The sequence below is a fragment of the Dromaius novaehollandiae genome, chromosome 4 (assembly GCF_036370855.1).
Source record: "Dromaius novaehollandiae isolate bDroNov1 chromosome 4, bDroNov1.hap1, whole genome shotgun sequence".
NCBI lineage: Eukaryota > Metazoa > Chordata > Aves > Casuariiformes > Dromaiidae > Dromaius > Dromaius novaehollandiae.
This window is the reverse complement of record NC_088101.1, coordinates 61,600,377-61,617,572: the sequence shown is the minus strand read 5'-3', so window position 1 is coordinate 61,617,572 and position 17,196 is coordinate 61,600,377. Positions and strand designations below refer to the sequence as shown.

The window sequence follows — 17,196 nt, the reverse complement described above, 5'->3', positions numbered from 1 at the left end:
GGTACCAGCAACTGGAGCAGGCGAGGGATGTGAATAAGCATGGTGTCACAACTAGCATCACACTAGCTGGTGTGTAGGTTAAGTGCCATGTGAGTCAGGTATGTGAGTGTGTGTCCTTAAGGGTGAGACCACAGGGAGTTGGCTACTGGACAGACCAGGGGAGACCCAGCCAACTGGACCAGCTTCTGGATGGACTGTGCATCCAAGGACAGCTACAAGATGGATCCACAGCGTGTGTGGGCAGGCGTGTGTGTGTGTTGCGTGTGACGGAGTCTATACCAGCAATTGGAGTGGGGCTGCAGGCCTCGGGAGCTTGTATGTCCAGGTACCAGCAACTGGGGAGAGTGGAGATCCAGGGGCCAGGTACTGGCTAGACTGAGCGCCTAAGCCCAGCTACTGGGGAATCCACATTGTCCACATGCATGTGTATGTCCCACTGATGGATCTTCCTCCTGATCAGTCAGGAAGGGGAACAGGACAAGGCCATTGGTGCTGTTTGAGTGAGTGCTGAACATGCCTGTCTGCATTGATCTGTTGTGGCTGGCTGTGTACATATGTAAATATGCATGGTATATGTGTGCTTGTCTACTGGGAATACATTCTTAGCCTTGCTACTGGTTGGACCTGAGGGCACGCAGCTGCAACAGCCTTGCCTCTGTCAGGCTCCTGCATTCGCCTCCTCCAAACAGTATGCTGTACGCTAATGATGCAGCATGCCTAGACAGCTAAATATATACTACTACTCTAATAAACTGAAAATACTGGTATTATATGCATTTCCTCAACCCTGATGTTACCACCAAAAATAACCTTAGATTACCTGTGTTGTGTGCACAGAGAAATTTCCTTAAGATTAAAAATTAATAATAAAAAGCATCTGTATTACCAAAACAATGTCTCAGGGCACATATTTAGATTAGTGCAGAAGTGTTGATATCCTCTTATGCAAATGATCTTAAATCTTAAATGCAGTCTTCATATATTATTATTTAACATATAGATTTATCACTATTTGAATTAGTTAAGTCCTGATTCCTTTTTTTTATTTGAATAAAAGGAAACCTCTGATTGATGATAAAGATTATAACACTTTAATGTACAGTCTGCATGTTTTGCTTAGCTTTAGTTGAAATTATGGTCCCTGAATAACATCTGTCTTTCTTTCCAAGGAAGAAAAAATATAAAAAGGAAACGAAAAATAGTTGAATTTTCTTAACATTATTCCCTTTCACTGCCAAAAACCAAACAATGTATTCTTCATGATTTTAGATGCTACAAAAAGCACAAACGCCCATTTTTTTCCTCCTCTCTAGGATAAGATGAGTTTTTCTTGCTGTTACTGTTGTAATGGAGGAAGAATCCACCATTCCCCACTCTCCCCCTACCAGAGACCGAAAAATAAGTTAACATTTAAATTCTAGAATGCCATATAATAGTACTATTTTTACAAGATATCTTTGTGTTCTGACAATAATTTTACTCTAACAAGATCTATGATTTCTAAACCAGACAACAAAACTGTAAAATAAATGCAAGTATAATACCAATGTTAATGGCAGTCTCTTGTTTGTCCCCAGTAAGTATCCAAATTTTGATGTCTGCTTTCATGAGTGTCTCTATAGTTTCAGGCACTTTGTCTTGTAGTTTATCTTCGATTGCTGTTGCTCCAAGCAGCTGAAGATTCTGTGAACACAGAGTTTGCAACACGTGAAGTTTTTTAGTTTAAATTCAGTTTTACTCTTTTAGTGCTTTGTTGGTTTTACTTTTTAAGCTTTCCATATTTATCACAAGACTAATGCTCTGGAAATTCATGAATCAGACTTGGTATCAACTAACGATCTTCCAGGCTATTCTCAGGAGCTTTCAGTTAAATATCTATTTGGTCTGATAAACTGTACAATATGAACACTACAACTTCACTGAATTATTCACAAGCTCAATAGCTTGTTTGGCATCTACCTTTTCTTGAGGGGCAACTCTCTGATTTGAAGAGTTAAGGAGTGCCTTAACTATGGCCTCTCTCACTTGAAATAACTTTTTTTCACCTGGTAAAATCTAGCCATTCATCTTAAAAACTATAAACTTGATTATGTTTGATTTTAACTCCCCACACATCATGTCTACACAGTTTTTCTGAATACAGCCATTTTAATATTTCACATTTCTATAGCTTTAAAACTAGCTAACTCTCTATAATGACAACATTTTAAACCTAATCATGTGCAATGCTTCTAGTAGCGTGGCCTGCATACTACAAGTCTGAAAAAGTACTAATACTAGTACTAATTTTTGCCAATACAAAAATTTGTTTGGCTAGCAGGGTAGCCATGGCATTAACAAAGCTACGTAGTTTTAAAATTGTCTTCTTTCTGTCTGGATAAATTGCACATTTACATAAATTGAAGTGCCAGAAGTGACTGCAGTGATATACTCTCACTCTTTTTTTTTTTTTTTTTTGACAAATTAAACAAGTCAGGTTCTTTCAACTTCCAAATTAAAAGCAGTTTCACCAATGTAATCCCTCTCAGCCTTTACATTAAAAAAAGATGAAAACAAATCAAACTTCAAACAATATTGGTCTCATAAACTCCTTTTGCAACCCCAGAGTCACAACAGCCTTTTTAATTGCTGCAGCGAAGGCTAATCACATCCCTGGCTATTCCTGCAACAGTGTTGCCAGAAAGTCAAGGGAGGCCATTACCACCCTGCTCTTGGGAGGCTGTATCTAGGTATTACATCCCCTTCTGGGCCTTCAGTTCAAAAGCGACACTGACAGACTGGAGTGATTCCAGCAGAGGGCCACAAAGATGTATCACCATGTGTTACAAGCAGTTGCGGGAGCCCAGCTTGCAAAAAGAACGGTGACTAAGGAGGAATCCCATTGGCGTTTTCCGCTAACTGAAGAGTGCTTACAGAGAAGCCCTTTTCCTCTAAGAGGTGCAGAGTGGAAGGACAAGAGGCAACAGTCAGAAGCTGCAGCAACAGAAATTCTAATTCAGAAAAAGGGAAAAATGAATTGTTGAGCACTGAAAAAAATGATTACAGCAGTTGAAAAATCTGCATCCTTGCAGACACTCAATACTTGACCAGACAAAGCCTTGGGCAGCCTGGTCCAACTTTAAAATTAGCTCTGCTTTGAGCAAGGGGTTGTGAGTAGATGACCTCCAGAAGTCCTTTCCATCCTTAACTATTCTATGGGTCTACGATCATTATACCTGAAGCAAATACTTTGTCTGTTTCACACTTTATTCTAGAAAACAGCAACTCTAAAAATTTTTTTACATTAGTTCAACCCCCAAAATCAACATTTTTTGGCAAGCACTCACTGCAAAAACTTTGTAAAGTGAATCTTCTCTTTATTTTTGATCATCGGAACCGTTAGGACTACATGACTCATCTATCAGTATAAAGCCAGAAATTTTTCTGTCTAAGCATTATTTTTCAATAAAGATTCAGGTTTCATGGAATACAAAAAAAGGACATGGATTTAAAAAAAAACCCCACCTCCTCCCCCACAAACCATGAAAACTGTACATACTTTTTCAATTAGTTCATAGCTCTCCTCAAGTTTGAGTGCTCTATTCTGTATAGCTGTTGAAGCACGGTGATAGACATCTAACCACTCTCGATATTCACTTTCTGAAATTTCAGCCACAGCAAAACACAGAGTTCGTAAACCTAAGGAGAAAACAGATAGCAAATATGATTCAATATTTATTAGTCCCTTTCTTAATATGCCTGCAATGAGCAACTGCTAAAAACTAAATTTATTCTGTATTTTATGTATGCTTATGCCTGATTTTCAAGTTACTGCTTCATGTTCTGAAGAACTTTGTTTCACATATATAAAGTAAAAAATGCAATAAAAATATAAATTTTTGCAACAGACTAATTCTGTCAATGTAGATGAATGTAATACAGGTGACATTTCAGGGAAAAAATTGAATTTTGTACAAGATTTAAACTATCTTAAACTGTAAAGTATGCAGCTACACAGATGATATAGTGAAGAATTCAGTGTGTATGAAATATCAGCAGATGGGTTTTTCAGGGCATTTGCTGTCTTGTTTTTTTAAATAGAAAAATAATTAGGCTCTGATTTAAAATTTTAAGAAAATTTTTTTCATTCTGATAAAAAAAACTTCCAAAAGAAAAAAGGAAAACAAATTATCATTCCGTCTGCTTTTTAAACAGACTGAACCAACAACACAGAAAACAAATACACTTTCTGTATTTATCCAAGTAGGCATCAACATTCAAGCTTAATAAATGCTCAAATATAAATGCCAGCCATGCTAACCACTTCATTTTTGAACAACACATCAAGAACATGCAGCAAATGCCAAGGACATACTGTACTGCCACATGAAAGGATACACAGCAGAAACTCTGAAACACCATCAGCTGCAATTTAAATTTGATGCAAAAATAAATACCAATTTCTTTAATCAATTCCAGAGAGAGATGTACTTCAATTTTTTTTTAAGACTGAATTCAGTGCTTTTGAAAGGTTAGCAAGTGACTCTCTTGAAGAGTAAATCTTATCTGCTGAGAAGAAAAGTACAGAAAGCACTTGAACAAACTTATCAACACCAATATATACATACACTGGTTTTAAAGAAGAGCAGAATTTTTCACTTTTTATGTTGATTCACGCAGTCCAGCCTGACTGCTTAGGAAACATGGTATCGGCTTTATCACTGATTTAATGAGAATAGTAATTAAAAATTGGATTGAAATTCTTGTAACAATTCACACAGGATAACAGATATTAAACTATTTTTGCCTTTTCTGCAACCACATATATAGTCTGCAACCCAAACTAATTTTTATTATCTTTTCTTTGACTGATCCTGGTCAGGCCTTTACAACCTCCCCTGAGAACTGTTCAATCAGCTCAGACAACTAGATTCTGAATCCCAAAAATGTATCTGAGGTTTTATGCTGTTGTGCTATCAGTCAAATTTGTTTGGTTTTAGTTCTGCTTTTAAGTTTCTTCTAGGAGAAATTTATTATAACTTTGATACTCTGTAAGATTAACTAAGGCTAACCAAATGTTTCCTGCAGAGATCTTGATATGGAAAAGAAACAAAAGAAAAAGATCTGTGGCTTGCTTCTGCTATCACAGACAGAATCAGGAGACTGAATGTGTTGACTATGACAGTAGCCAAACTGATAAATTCTATGATAAACCAGAAGACAATAATTTAAAAAGTCATATGGTATAATAAACAGAAAAAGATCTTTGTTGATACAAAAAGATTTGGCCAGAGCACAGATCTCAGTTATCAAAAGCTAAGGAGCCTATTTCAGAAGGAAAATGCATCTTTTTCCATAAAGGGAAAGTTTGAAAGACAATTTGGGGCAAGAAGATCTAGTTTTATTTTAATAATGTTAAATTTTAAGTGTAAGCTTATTTCTTAAGACACATCAATGATATTTGTAACATCCTAATAACAGTGTGTTAAAAAAATTGAAGAGGTAAAAATCTGTAGTTTAGGTTCCGGTAACTATTATAATTCTGCTCCCAACTACTCCCTCCATCAGTTAGAACATTATGATACTTCATAGTACAACTCTATAATCCTTGCCATGCCCCCTTTCTATTATCTCAGGTAAAGGAAGATCTAAGAACAGTGCTGCAAGACCTTATATGACAGCAGAAACCCTTCTAAAGTCTGCTTACCTGCTTGTATCTGTACCTTGGAATCCACTATTATTTAATAGCTTTAACTGCCTGCTTGATAAAGAGATGTATGAATTGCTTTAGTTTTTTAGTCTTTTTTATTCTACTTATTATTTCTACTTCATGAATCTCATGAGGGCTCCCCACTGTCAGCAATTGCTTTTTAAGAGTGATTGTTAAAACAGAATAGATATCAAAATACAGCAAATAATAAAAAACTAGTGCTGACAGTTCCACTTATCATCACCAGTAACAGAGATAATATATTATAAAGCTGCCCTAAAAGCACTATGCTAATCATCCCAACACCTTTACTTTGATTGCTTCTTCCTGTGCAACATCCCTACAGTATTCATTGTATGAGGGAGATGAAAGCCATCACAGAAAGTAAAATCTTTGCAGAAACAAAGAACTGTGTAATGTATTGGCTCTTTCAAAAAAAAAACACCTTAGGTTTAAAGGAATCAATTTAATTCCAACTGCTCTATTCTTTTTTTTTTATGTGAACTTATTACTGAGAATTTTTGGGAAAAGAAAGGCAGTTTTAGAAAGGCATTACTAAAACATTGTAATTTTCAAACTTAATGTGAATGAGACATTACAACAATATAAATTCACAAAAATAAAAAGTTGAACAGAAATCGAGTTTCAGATTTAGTTTTATATTGAATAATATTACTCACCTTCTGTAGCAAACTGCTCTAGATGTTTTAAGGTGATTTCTTTGTATTTTGAACTCTCAGCAAGACGGTCATAAATTACAGTATCCTGTAACACAAATAAAATGAACTTGGAACAATTTAATAGAATAAATGAGTTTTGTTGGATTGACAATACAAATTACATAGGAAAATGGCAGAAAAATATGCAGTACTGTATTGATTTATTTTGGTATCAAAAAATGAGTAGAAGTGAGTTTCTTTCAGGGGAAGGAAAGGACATTCTAGGCCCTCACATTCTACAAATTTACAACTTCTGCTGTCAGGCAGGTTTTTTTTTTTTTCTCCAACAGTTTTTACTGTTATTTCTTGTCATATTGAAGAGCACTGTTTCTTCCTTTGCCCTGCCATGTGAATTTTTTTGTCTCCTAAAATGTCATCTTCCTCTTTACTAGTAAGGCAACAAGTTAAAATTAGTGTTTTTAATAACTGCTATTCTCAGATTTTTGTGGCCAGATCACATATACAGAATATTAATGACGGCTTCTTGCAGCCACTTAAGAAGATAACAGAACAGACATTTATATTCAGTCATCTTCAGTTTTTAATACCATCCAGGAATTGGATCCCCCCCCGAAACTTGACTTTAGATATGGAACAAGAACTAACGAGCAACTCTACCACTCCTGGATACACTGTGATCAAAATATCTTCTTCATATAGATCCTTTTTGTTTCCAGGAAAATTTACTTCTGGTGTAACAGCAATGGTAGATCACAATTCCCACCTAGTCATTGGTGCTAGATTACTATTCCCACCTAGTCACTGATGTCCAGCTGCTTGGGCAAATAAATAATCAACTAACCCAAACCTTCAACCATTTTATTGGAGTACAAAAGAAAACAATTAGTAGTAAGTACAGAGGTGCTAGTCAAATACAAAGAATAGGACGAGTAGGTCTGACTTACCTGCAAAGGCAGTTAGTAAAAAATGGCATAAACTACATAATAAAATTAAGTAAATCAAAAAGGCATTTTCCTTTTCTCCATTTTCAATATTATGACTACAGTTATAATAAACTTTTGCTTTTGTGTTTGTGTCAGTAGCACATGTTCTTTGATACAATGAAAATATAATAAAACTCACAGCTCCTTTGCAGTAGAGTCTTAATTTTCCTGTTGGTGTGCGAACTATCACCGACATTCTCTTCCTAGTGCTGAAAGAGAAATAAGTGCCCTTTATGTGTATATGGTTCATAAATATTTATATTTGCCCACATTTTTATCTTAGAATATTGATATGTATGTCAAAGCAAAAGAAATAAGGCCTATATATACTGAATGATGTTCTTCAGCTGACTGGGATGGAAAAACAGTTTTACTGTCAAATATTTAGAGTTAATGTGGTGACTGCTTGTAGGCATTTTTTCTCTAAAAGCGTCTTTCAGAACCTTCATCTAAACACTGCTCACTGTTCATGAAGAAGCATCTCATGGCATAAAACATTTGTGACTGAGATCATAAAGAGTTAATGCATCTCTTTCTCCATTCTGTCTCTAATCCAAGAAATCTCAGATAAGCAGAATTCCAAAATCCTCAGACAGAGCCCAGTTGGGGATCTGCTGTGACACCAATGGAGAAATTCAGATCATCTAAACTGCATTTGTACTGCCTAAAATAAGAGCAAGCCTCAGACAGATCCACTTCAATTCCTGGCAAAATGATCTAGTCTATAGCTACTAAAATTCTTTACACTTGCCTGAAAATTCCCTTTAATGATGGAGGAAATAGTTATTTAGGGTTTGTATAAACTGTAATTATACATATATACATATATATAAAAACAGGTAAAACCTCAATAGCTTTGCAATACCAGAAGACTGCAATCCCAAAGTTCAGCATACAATTGCATGTCTATTAGTCTACTGAGAATGTATCAGAGAATAACTAATGTTTTCCTATAGCCTTCTGAAAATTGAGCTATGAAGATAGAGATTGAATCTCAACTGACAAATACATTTTTGCAGTAAAACTACAATAAAGCTAGTGAGCAGGACTTACTGTCACGGACTTTAACTTTTTATGAGTCGTGTCATTGCAGTTCCAGTTTTATTTCTTGGTGAAATACAGAAACCACAAAATAACACTGGTACAAACAACTGAAAAACTTCCAAATGTGATATCCTTTTGTTTTGTTTTGTTTTCTTCACCATAGGAGGCAGAATAGCTGGTAACTTCCATGGAGTTGTTGCTGGATTAAAGATGGACAGAAGGGGAAAGAGATGCTTCCTTCTTTCACAAAATCTGCTGCCTCCAGAATTTGGGAATGCAAAGGGAGTAGCTCCTGATTGGCCCTGTTACTTGAAAGTCTGTCTCAGATTTAAGGTGACGATTTCATCATTAGTGCAACAACACAATCACAGAAAACAAACACTGCTACAGGGACTTTGGTATCTCCTCTGTCAGCTCTTCTAGTTGATCTGCATTTAGAAGTATCAGTCTTTTGTCACAGAACACGATCAGTTCTGGACCTCACTAAATGATAGAAAGGAGGTAAGATCTCTAGAAGGAGGCCTAGTGTGGGCCCAGTACAACAACGAACGCAATGTGTATTATTTGTAGGACTGATCAGATGGGGGACTAGTCAAGCTACTGCCGTATTTCAGGTAAATACATCTGCATACTAAACTGAAAATAGCCTTTAGACAAGAAATTTGACTCTAAAAAAACTGTAGAAGGCTTTTGCTAGAATGTGGAGTGATTTCCCAGTGAGGGAGAAGAAGATCAGTCATTAGGTCAATAGATGGCGCATGTTCCCAGATATTGAGATATTATTACCATGTCTATGCTCAATACTTGTCAGTGAAATTGACTCTGGTGGCAAAAAAATCAGTTCATTACTCTAACAGGACAAGTAGATACAATCAAAACCTCTCTTAGTAGCTGGTAATGACACATGTTGATGCAAGCACTGATGTACAAGCTGCGATGCAGGCTGTGGAAGTCAAGTCATCAAAACTTTAAGGCACAAGATGAACGTAGCTTATGCTTACTAAAACAAGGAATCTCGTGCTCAAAATCATGCTCATCTTTGTGACAGGTTATACCTGGTCCAGGTGAAAAGACAGTACACATATTTGGCACAGGGATGACAGTAAGCATTAAGGCACTCTAATTCTGGATCCTTAACTGACATGGTGCCTTCCCTTCCTACGCCACTGTAGGTACATACCCTTGGTGTTATACGTTGGCTTCCCAGGGATAGCTGAAGAGCCCTGGACAGTAGAGGGTCTCAACTACTCTCCTTGAGCTTAAGGTACCACAACAGTTGTGACATCTGAGCTAAGTATCTACTGGGGGCAAACTCATCAAGACGTCACTTTCTCCACAGAGATTAGCACTACTTTTTAGATTCCTAAAAAATGGTCAACTAACTGCTTTAGAATTTATTAGATGCTTTCAGTTTGCTCGCACACTGGTAGGACAGAAAGCTACCTCCATGCCTCTAAGAAAAGTATATTACTAGCATATTATATAAGTAGGCTACTTCTCTTTTCACAGGCACATCTTGTGATCTTTGTAAAGAAATAATACCATAAAACACAACTCTACCAAGCATTCCTACAAGTTTTACTTCTGTGATACACTTCTCCAAAAACCTGCCACTATCAAAACGTTGACATTGTTGTGCTCTACTTGCAGAATAGTCTTATCCAGCTCATGCTGGAATCAGTACAAGAATTCAGTTTACTTTTTTTCCCCCCAGGAAAAACAACTTACAACACCTGGAAACCCTTAACTTGGGAGTCTTAATTGTTACAGATTACTTCTCTGAAGGTACATGCTCCTGGCCATTCAGATGTTGGTAGGTTTTGGAGACAAAATTTCTTCTGCTGTGGAACAAGGGTGACCTCTAGTGCTTCCAACAACTCAGTTCCAAGTAAAGCTATGGAATGTATAGAGTAAGTGAAAAACAACTATAAAATCGGAATGCTTAGTAAAATTGAGTGATGGGTATCCAATAAAAACCTTAATCCTCCAAAGGTTAAGATTCACAAGTAATTCTCTTTTCACCAGAAAGTATCACCGTTTAAATCACAATAAATTAATATCTGTCTGAAGCTTCTTCCCCTCAAAAATATCAATTTTCTAATTAATTTCCATGGTGCTAGTGCTTTCGGAAATAAATTTAAAAGTTCATTTCTCTATACTGTCTATTCACACTTAAAAAAACGTTTTTCAGAGCAATTTTTTGGAAGCTTCGAGCAAAAGTGAAAATGAAAAATATTAGCCAAAAAGGAGATGACAGAAGAATTACATGCCTCTGAAAATAATGTTACAATAAAACCAGAATGTGATCTTGCTCATGTGCATTGCTTTGTCTAGAGTATGGTCATATACTCTAAAGTGATAAAAGCCACACAACTTAAACTCTTTGTAAAGTATAAAACCTTTAAAAAGATTTTTCTGTATGAATATCATAAATGCAAACATTTTTATCCATAAGAGAAATTCATAAAGTACTTTCACAAAAGATGTTAGGTGTTTAACATGCTGTTTACCTTGTAAATTCCAGTACATTTAGCAATTCATATCGTTCTTCCTGTCCCAACTGAAAAATAGTAAGAAAAAAAGGGATAAGAATTCATGTGAAAGGATTTTCTGTAGCAAAAGACACACAAAGAAACAAACCGCATCTCAATAGATATGTGCCAAGATGCAGTTATTTGGAAATTATTTAATATGGCAATAGAAAATACTGCAAATTATACTGTTATTCTAATGTACTTACAGACTCTATGATTACTGAGTCAGGTGTCCTTCCAGTGAATACAAAACGAAGATGCCTGGCTGCTCTGACCAATGCTCCTTCATCTGCAACAAATCAATTACTGTTTTCACAGAAGTACCACAAAATTGTTATTTTCCCCCATGATTCAATGGGCACAGCTCAAGGTTTTCTACTTTTGATTCCCTCTTTTCTTGATAGATTTGTAAAATTAGAGGTGACGATGGAATAGAAAGAACTCTCTGTTTCTCCTGTTGAAACTGTGCTGAAATGAGTTTACGTTTCAGAGGAAATATGCTACAAAAGAAACATGCTTCTAAGTCCGGTAAGGAGAACAACCTCTTTAAAGTTTGAGTTGCAGCCTAGTGAACTCTGCATTCCTGTAGACACGATGATACAACTTCACCAAGAGAGAAGGCTTCCTGCCTGCCTCCGCCACATAAGCCTACTTTCTAGGAGTTAGATGTTTGGATGCTCTCTGACTAAATATTGCTTGGAGAACAAACCTCCCACTTCTGGGCAAGTGCCTTATTCAGTAGGGCATTACACAAGAAAGTAAGTACCTTGTCCAAGTTCTGTTTTAGAAGACAAGAGTGTTAAGTCATTCTTGTAAATAATAGATAAAATCAGTGCCTACATCCAGGAAAGATTTCAAGCTGTGACTCAGTCTCCCACAGGCATCAGTTCTTCCCAGATGGTTCAAGGTATCAAAACTGAATTAGCTCACCATGCCTAACAAAACCCAGCTCTGGTCCCATTAACTCTATTTTTATTTACTTTATTTATTATCACCCTACCTCTGTCCCGTCTTTTAATTCTTGTAGGACAGAATTTGCAGATAAATAGCTACCCAGGAGTTGGGACAGACAAAGAGGAAGGCTGGAGACCGTGCTTCATGTCACTTCTCCTATCATAGTTTGTCATGTTACATTAGTTCAGTAGAACCGATCATATTTTAATCATTTTGCCTTGGTCCATCAGGCCCTGAATTTAAAATTGTCTGTGCAACAGAGTAGGCCTGAACCAGACCTTTTGTACTCTAATCTTTTTTCACTTTGTTTATTTGGTAGAGCTTATCACAACTTCTATCCTTCTAAAAACTTTTTTTTTTTCCATTTTTGATTAAAACACAGTCTTTGTTGTAACTCAATACCACCGTTACTGAATATGGAACAGGTACAAAAGCAAGGACATCAGCTTGCCTTCTAGCTTATTTTGATTTCTATTTGCATTTGAGTAGTTCGCTCAGAGTTCCATAGTAATCTGATCGCAGCTTAGTAATACTACAGTTACCAATCACCCTTTGCCATTATGTAATTCACAGGAAATCCATACATACTTACTAAAGCAAAGTAAACAAGAAAAAAGTCTAAATTTATTTTTCTTGATAAATCTGTTTCTGGCTGACACCAATTCTCTTTAGGGGGGGCCTGTCTTCTCTTTTAATTTCAGCAGATACTTCAAAATAAACAATACATTTTGAATACAATTTTCTTGTTGAACAGACAGAATACTTGGCTATATGATCACTCCATTATTTGACTCTCACCTGGAGATGCAGCTTGATATATGATCTTATCACCTTCTCTTTCTGGAACAGCTGTATGACACACTGCCATCATTGTCAAAAACTCACATATTATAGGTGCAGTTGGCTAAAGAAAAAGTAGTGTCGGAAAGTGGTAAATCATTTGAACAATATAAGCAACTGAAATGTAATAACAGATATGGACAAATAAATGGTCAAGAAAAATCTAATGAAGCATTTTTTTCCTCCTTAACTATCAATAACTAAATAAAACAGACATTACCTATCCTCCAGTTTCAGCATGCAGAGTAGCTTCTTGCTGCTCTACTTCAATATAGACTCTACAGATATTGTTTAGTGGCATTTCCTATCATAACTATCAAAAGGGAATAACCACAAATGTAAAATAATTCAAATAAGCATTTTACAGGAAAGCTAAACCTGAATCCTGTATTGAAAGAATTTTACTTTAAAATGATTTCACAACTGATTTTATTATTCACTGAAGTCTCTTTTGAATGTTAGTCTTTTCTATTAAAAATATTCCTCTTTACATTACTTTTTTCTAAAACTGTATTTGACAACTTTTAAGAACCAAACTCTAAAACCATGTGGAAAACACTGCACAGTCAGGTAAATGGAATTTGAAAAGAAAAGAATTTAAAAAGGTTTAACCAAGGGAGTAAGGGAAAAAGAATAGATCTAATCAAAATAGTTGACATTTGTGACTAATGCATATAAAATGCCTTATTAGTACATCTGAAGCTGGCAAAACGAAGGTACCGCTTCCTGAACAGTCGTTCAAAAAAACCCCCAGCATTTACCCTAAATAAGCTAAAAACAGCTGCCACCTCAAACTGAGACATTTTGTAGAATATTTTTAGTATTTCTGATTAGTAGTACACTAAGAATATCAACAATAGTATTAACTTTACAATTACTCTATAAAATATAATAATCTTTGAAAACCTATCTTAAATCCAGAGTGCAGAAACAATGAATGGATGAATTATTCTTATATAACTGGGATCAAGTCAAAGCTCTTCATAATCAAACATTGGATCAGGTATCTGTCGTCTTCAGCTGAGAGCCCCCAATCCTTTCAGACACGCTCAAAAGGTTCAGCTATAGATTCTCTTCCAAAGCATTCCAGAACACAATTAACTGACAATGGTGAAGCCTCTCTCTGAATTTGTGCCTCAATTTTTACTTTAAAATGTATAAAAATGCCTTTTTTTTAAAAAAAAGGAAAAGAATTCAAAACACTTTGTCCATTTTATACAGATTTAATGCATATTTATAGAAATTTAATACATCTGTAAAGAAACTTTCAAGATTCAAGTATTGTCCCCAAGTCATCTGCACACCTAGGCATCTATAAACAACAGTAGTCATAGGAAAATTTCTCTTTCAAACAGCTTACATTACCAGCACCTAAACTGACCTGTGCATTTCTGTATGAGAGATCCCTCTGTCACATTTGTAGGAAGAAAATACTTCACTGTCTGTCAGTTACCCTGAATTTATCCTCAGGGGGAAATAAAATTTAAGCAAAAAGGGTAACTTATTTGCACTCTTCAAACACAGTTTAAGGATTCCAGACAGGTGTTCTTTGTTATAGCCAGCTAAAAACATCTCTTGTACAAATGACAAACCAAAAATGTCAATGATTGGGCTGTTTCATAATCAAATTATAAACTAAACTATTAACCTACTGTGAAATGTACTGTCTCTTTGGAGCAAATATCAGACTATAATCTCTATTTCAATTAATTATCTGATGTGATGATCCAACTTTAAACAAGCACACATACAAAAACAATGTATATGGCTAATTCCTTGCTTTTAGCTAAGCCTGGGCACAAAAATAATTAATAATGTCAAGATAGTAAGTTGACATGGCTGGTCCTGCAAGCTTTGATCGATAGCATGACCAACATATGAACAGCATGACTTAGGATAAAATAGTGGTAGAAATACCCACAGAATCAACAATTTAAGACCACTATACCTCAATCTTAGAAATTCTGAGTCTGAAATTCCTTCAAAAGAAGCCTCTCCACCAGTTAACACAGGATGTTAGTTCTAGATGGATCTAATTAAGTTACTCACATCAACAGTGAACAATTAAAAAGGTATTAATGACTACACGTCGGTTTTGTGTAAGTACTTAAATTATTTTCCTTTACAGAAGATCATCTTCTGGCTTACTGAAAGCCACGATTTGATTTCACAGAACAACAGTAATTATTTCATTATCACTTACATGATTGCTTTGAAGATTCTCCAGTAATGATGAGTCACTAAATGTTTTTTCTTCTCCATTTTGTGAGCCCTGCCTAGAAATAATTAAGTAGAAGAGAGAACACCATTAGCATGTTCTTAACAATTCATCTGCAAATCATCTACACTACTGTGCTGAGGTCAAACACAAATTTTGGCTTGTAGGTGTTGCAACATAGTGCCATGGCTGCAATCACATACGATGAGAAACTGAAATGAACAGATGCTTGTTACATATCTCAACATTTATCTAGTTTTGCTAAACTTTGATTTACATAAATACTCTCAAATGCAGGGATTTTTTTTACTGACTTCAGATAATGCAGGATGAAGTAAAAATCTACTAAAATACAAGATTGTGGCTTCTGCTCTCCCCAGGAGGTCATTATTAGAGGCACACAGAAGAAGATATGCCTTAAGAAATAACATTTCTTTGAGAAATTAGCAGCTTCAGAATAGATTTCCAAACATTTACAGAAAAGCAAGCAAGGTAGCTGAAAGAGTTAAACTGAGTTTGCACATCAAGGAAGTTTGAAAGAAGATGGCTTGTTTTCTATTGCCCATAACCAAAAAGGAACCTAGTAAACTGATGTATAAAGATGCAGCAACAATAGTGAGGCAGGAAGGGACCAAAGAGAGACAAGGTGATGAGGGCTCTGCAGAAAGTAAGTTGCACACAAACATATCTCACATTGCCCAAGGCTTCTGGCTGAAGCTAAGGACTCAAAAAAGTAAATACTTCTAGACCTGTTTACATCTTGTTACAGACTTGTTACTACAGCCGATTGTTGAGCATGAAGACAATCCACCTGAGTTTGAACCTCAGTGAAACAAAACGGCTGAAAAGTGAGCCTAGTTTGGAGAAAAAGTATTCTTTTTTCATTTACACTGGATTTTGCCTTGGTCACACAATGTTAGAAGAACCTGAACACATTCAGTGACTTAAGCTGGAGTCGTATCAAAGGTAGCCTAAAGATTCTCTATGGAAACAAAAGAGGGTTGTTGCAGTCCTGCATTACTGTGAAGGAATATGAAATGACAGTACCTCCTCTACATAAATTCTCAAGGACCACTTCTTGCACAAGCCTATAATGAAAGCGAGAAATCCAAAGCATTCTCCATCAATGAGAATTTTTTAAAATAAATATCAAAGCAACTGGCTCTTGAATTGCTGAAAGTGAACAATTTCAATAACATTAAGTTTGTTTAGAGCTTAAGGTTTAAATTTTGTTTGCTAAAAGTTTCTGATAGAAAAATTTCAGGATATAGATCCCTTCTGTAGCAGCAAAGACCATTTTTGAATCCTCAGTGCTAAAAAGAAACTGCAAACCAGTCAGAGCTATTGCTGTTTTCCAGCTATACGCACAAGTGTTTTATGCTAAGCATGCTCATACATGTTTGTAAGAAATGGGCCACTACAACAAATACAGATATCCAGGTCGGGTAGAATTTTGGGGCACATGTGTGGGTGAGAGATTTTTTGGTGCATGTGGGGAAAGAGTTAAAAAAAAAAAAAAAAAGCAACAAAATCTAGAAGAATTGTTCATTCTAATCTAGCAAAACAAGCTTTTCCTCACAAACTTTTTAAACATACAGCGACAACCATTAGTGCAATGTCTTGCTCTGACTTTCAACAAACACAGCAATAATGTAAAGACTGCAAATGAATTTTTGTCCCCTTTTTATTTGAGCTAATTCTGAACAGTATAGCAAATGATTGGTTTAGGAAAGAACAATGAAGACAGTACAAGGCATCATGCAGATGGGAATAGGAAGGACTTAGTCTTTCCTGAGATTCCTGTTTAAAAGATTAATATTGGCCCCAGGTGCATTTGGGTGCTTTAATCTCAAATTCAGTTAAAAAACAAAAACAAAAACCAGGCAGTGCTAATATTCTAAGATTCTTTGTAGAAAGTAAAATATTAACAACAGCTTATTACATATTTTTCACTCTCAAGTTCAGACTATTTTTCTAACAGATATTATTACTAACTTATTACTAGGTAATGGTAGAAACATTTTCAAAGTGTGATCAAAGTTACCCTGATATCTTTATAAATAACCAAGACTCTCTCTCCAATAGCTATTCTGAATTGTACTGTCAATAGGTCAATTGTACTATACCTCAGTGACTGTATTAGTTAACAATTCAATTCCAGAGTATCAACCTAACCACTTAGAGTTCTGTCAGCATAAAATTGTATAAATCTTAGTCAGCCTGCATCAATTTTGAGCTAAAACAGCTTCTGAGA

At 35.7% G+C, this 17,196-nt stretch overlaps 1 protein-coding gene across 5 annotated transcripts in view; it reads right to left on the bottom strand.

The window, feature by feature from the left end:
- The window catches only part of ATP8A1 (ATPase phospholipid transporting 8A1), a 116,339-nt gene that overhangs the window by 57,957 nt on the left and 41,186 nt on the right, over positions 1-17,196 (bottom strand). For all 5 annotated transcript variants that reach the window (XM_026093656.2, XM_026093657.2, XM_026093655.2 and 2 more), the window contains 8 exons: positions 14,928-15,000; positions 12,683-12,788; positions 11,137-11,219; positions 10,907-10,956; positions 7,492-7,561; positions 6,370-6,454; positions 3,539-3,678; positions 1,545-1,683 (listed from right to left, as the gene is read on the bottom strand). In XM_026093656.2, coding sequence (XP_025949441.1) covers positions 1,545-1,683; positions 3,539-3,678; positions 6,370-6,454; positions 7,492-7,561; positions 10,907-10,956; positions 11,137-11,219; positions 12,683-12,788; positions 14,928-15,000 — 746 coding nt within the window. The remainder of the gene's footprint in view (positions 1-1,544; positions 1,684-3,538; positions 3,679-6,369; positions 6,455-7,491; positions 7,562-10,906; positions 10,957-11,136; positions 11,220-12,682; positions 12,789-14,927; positions 15,001-17,196) is intronic.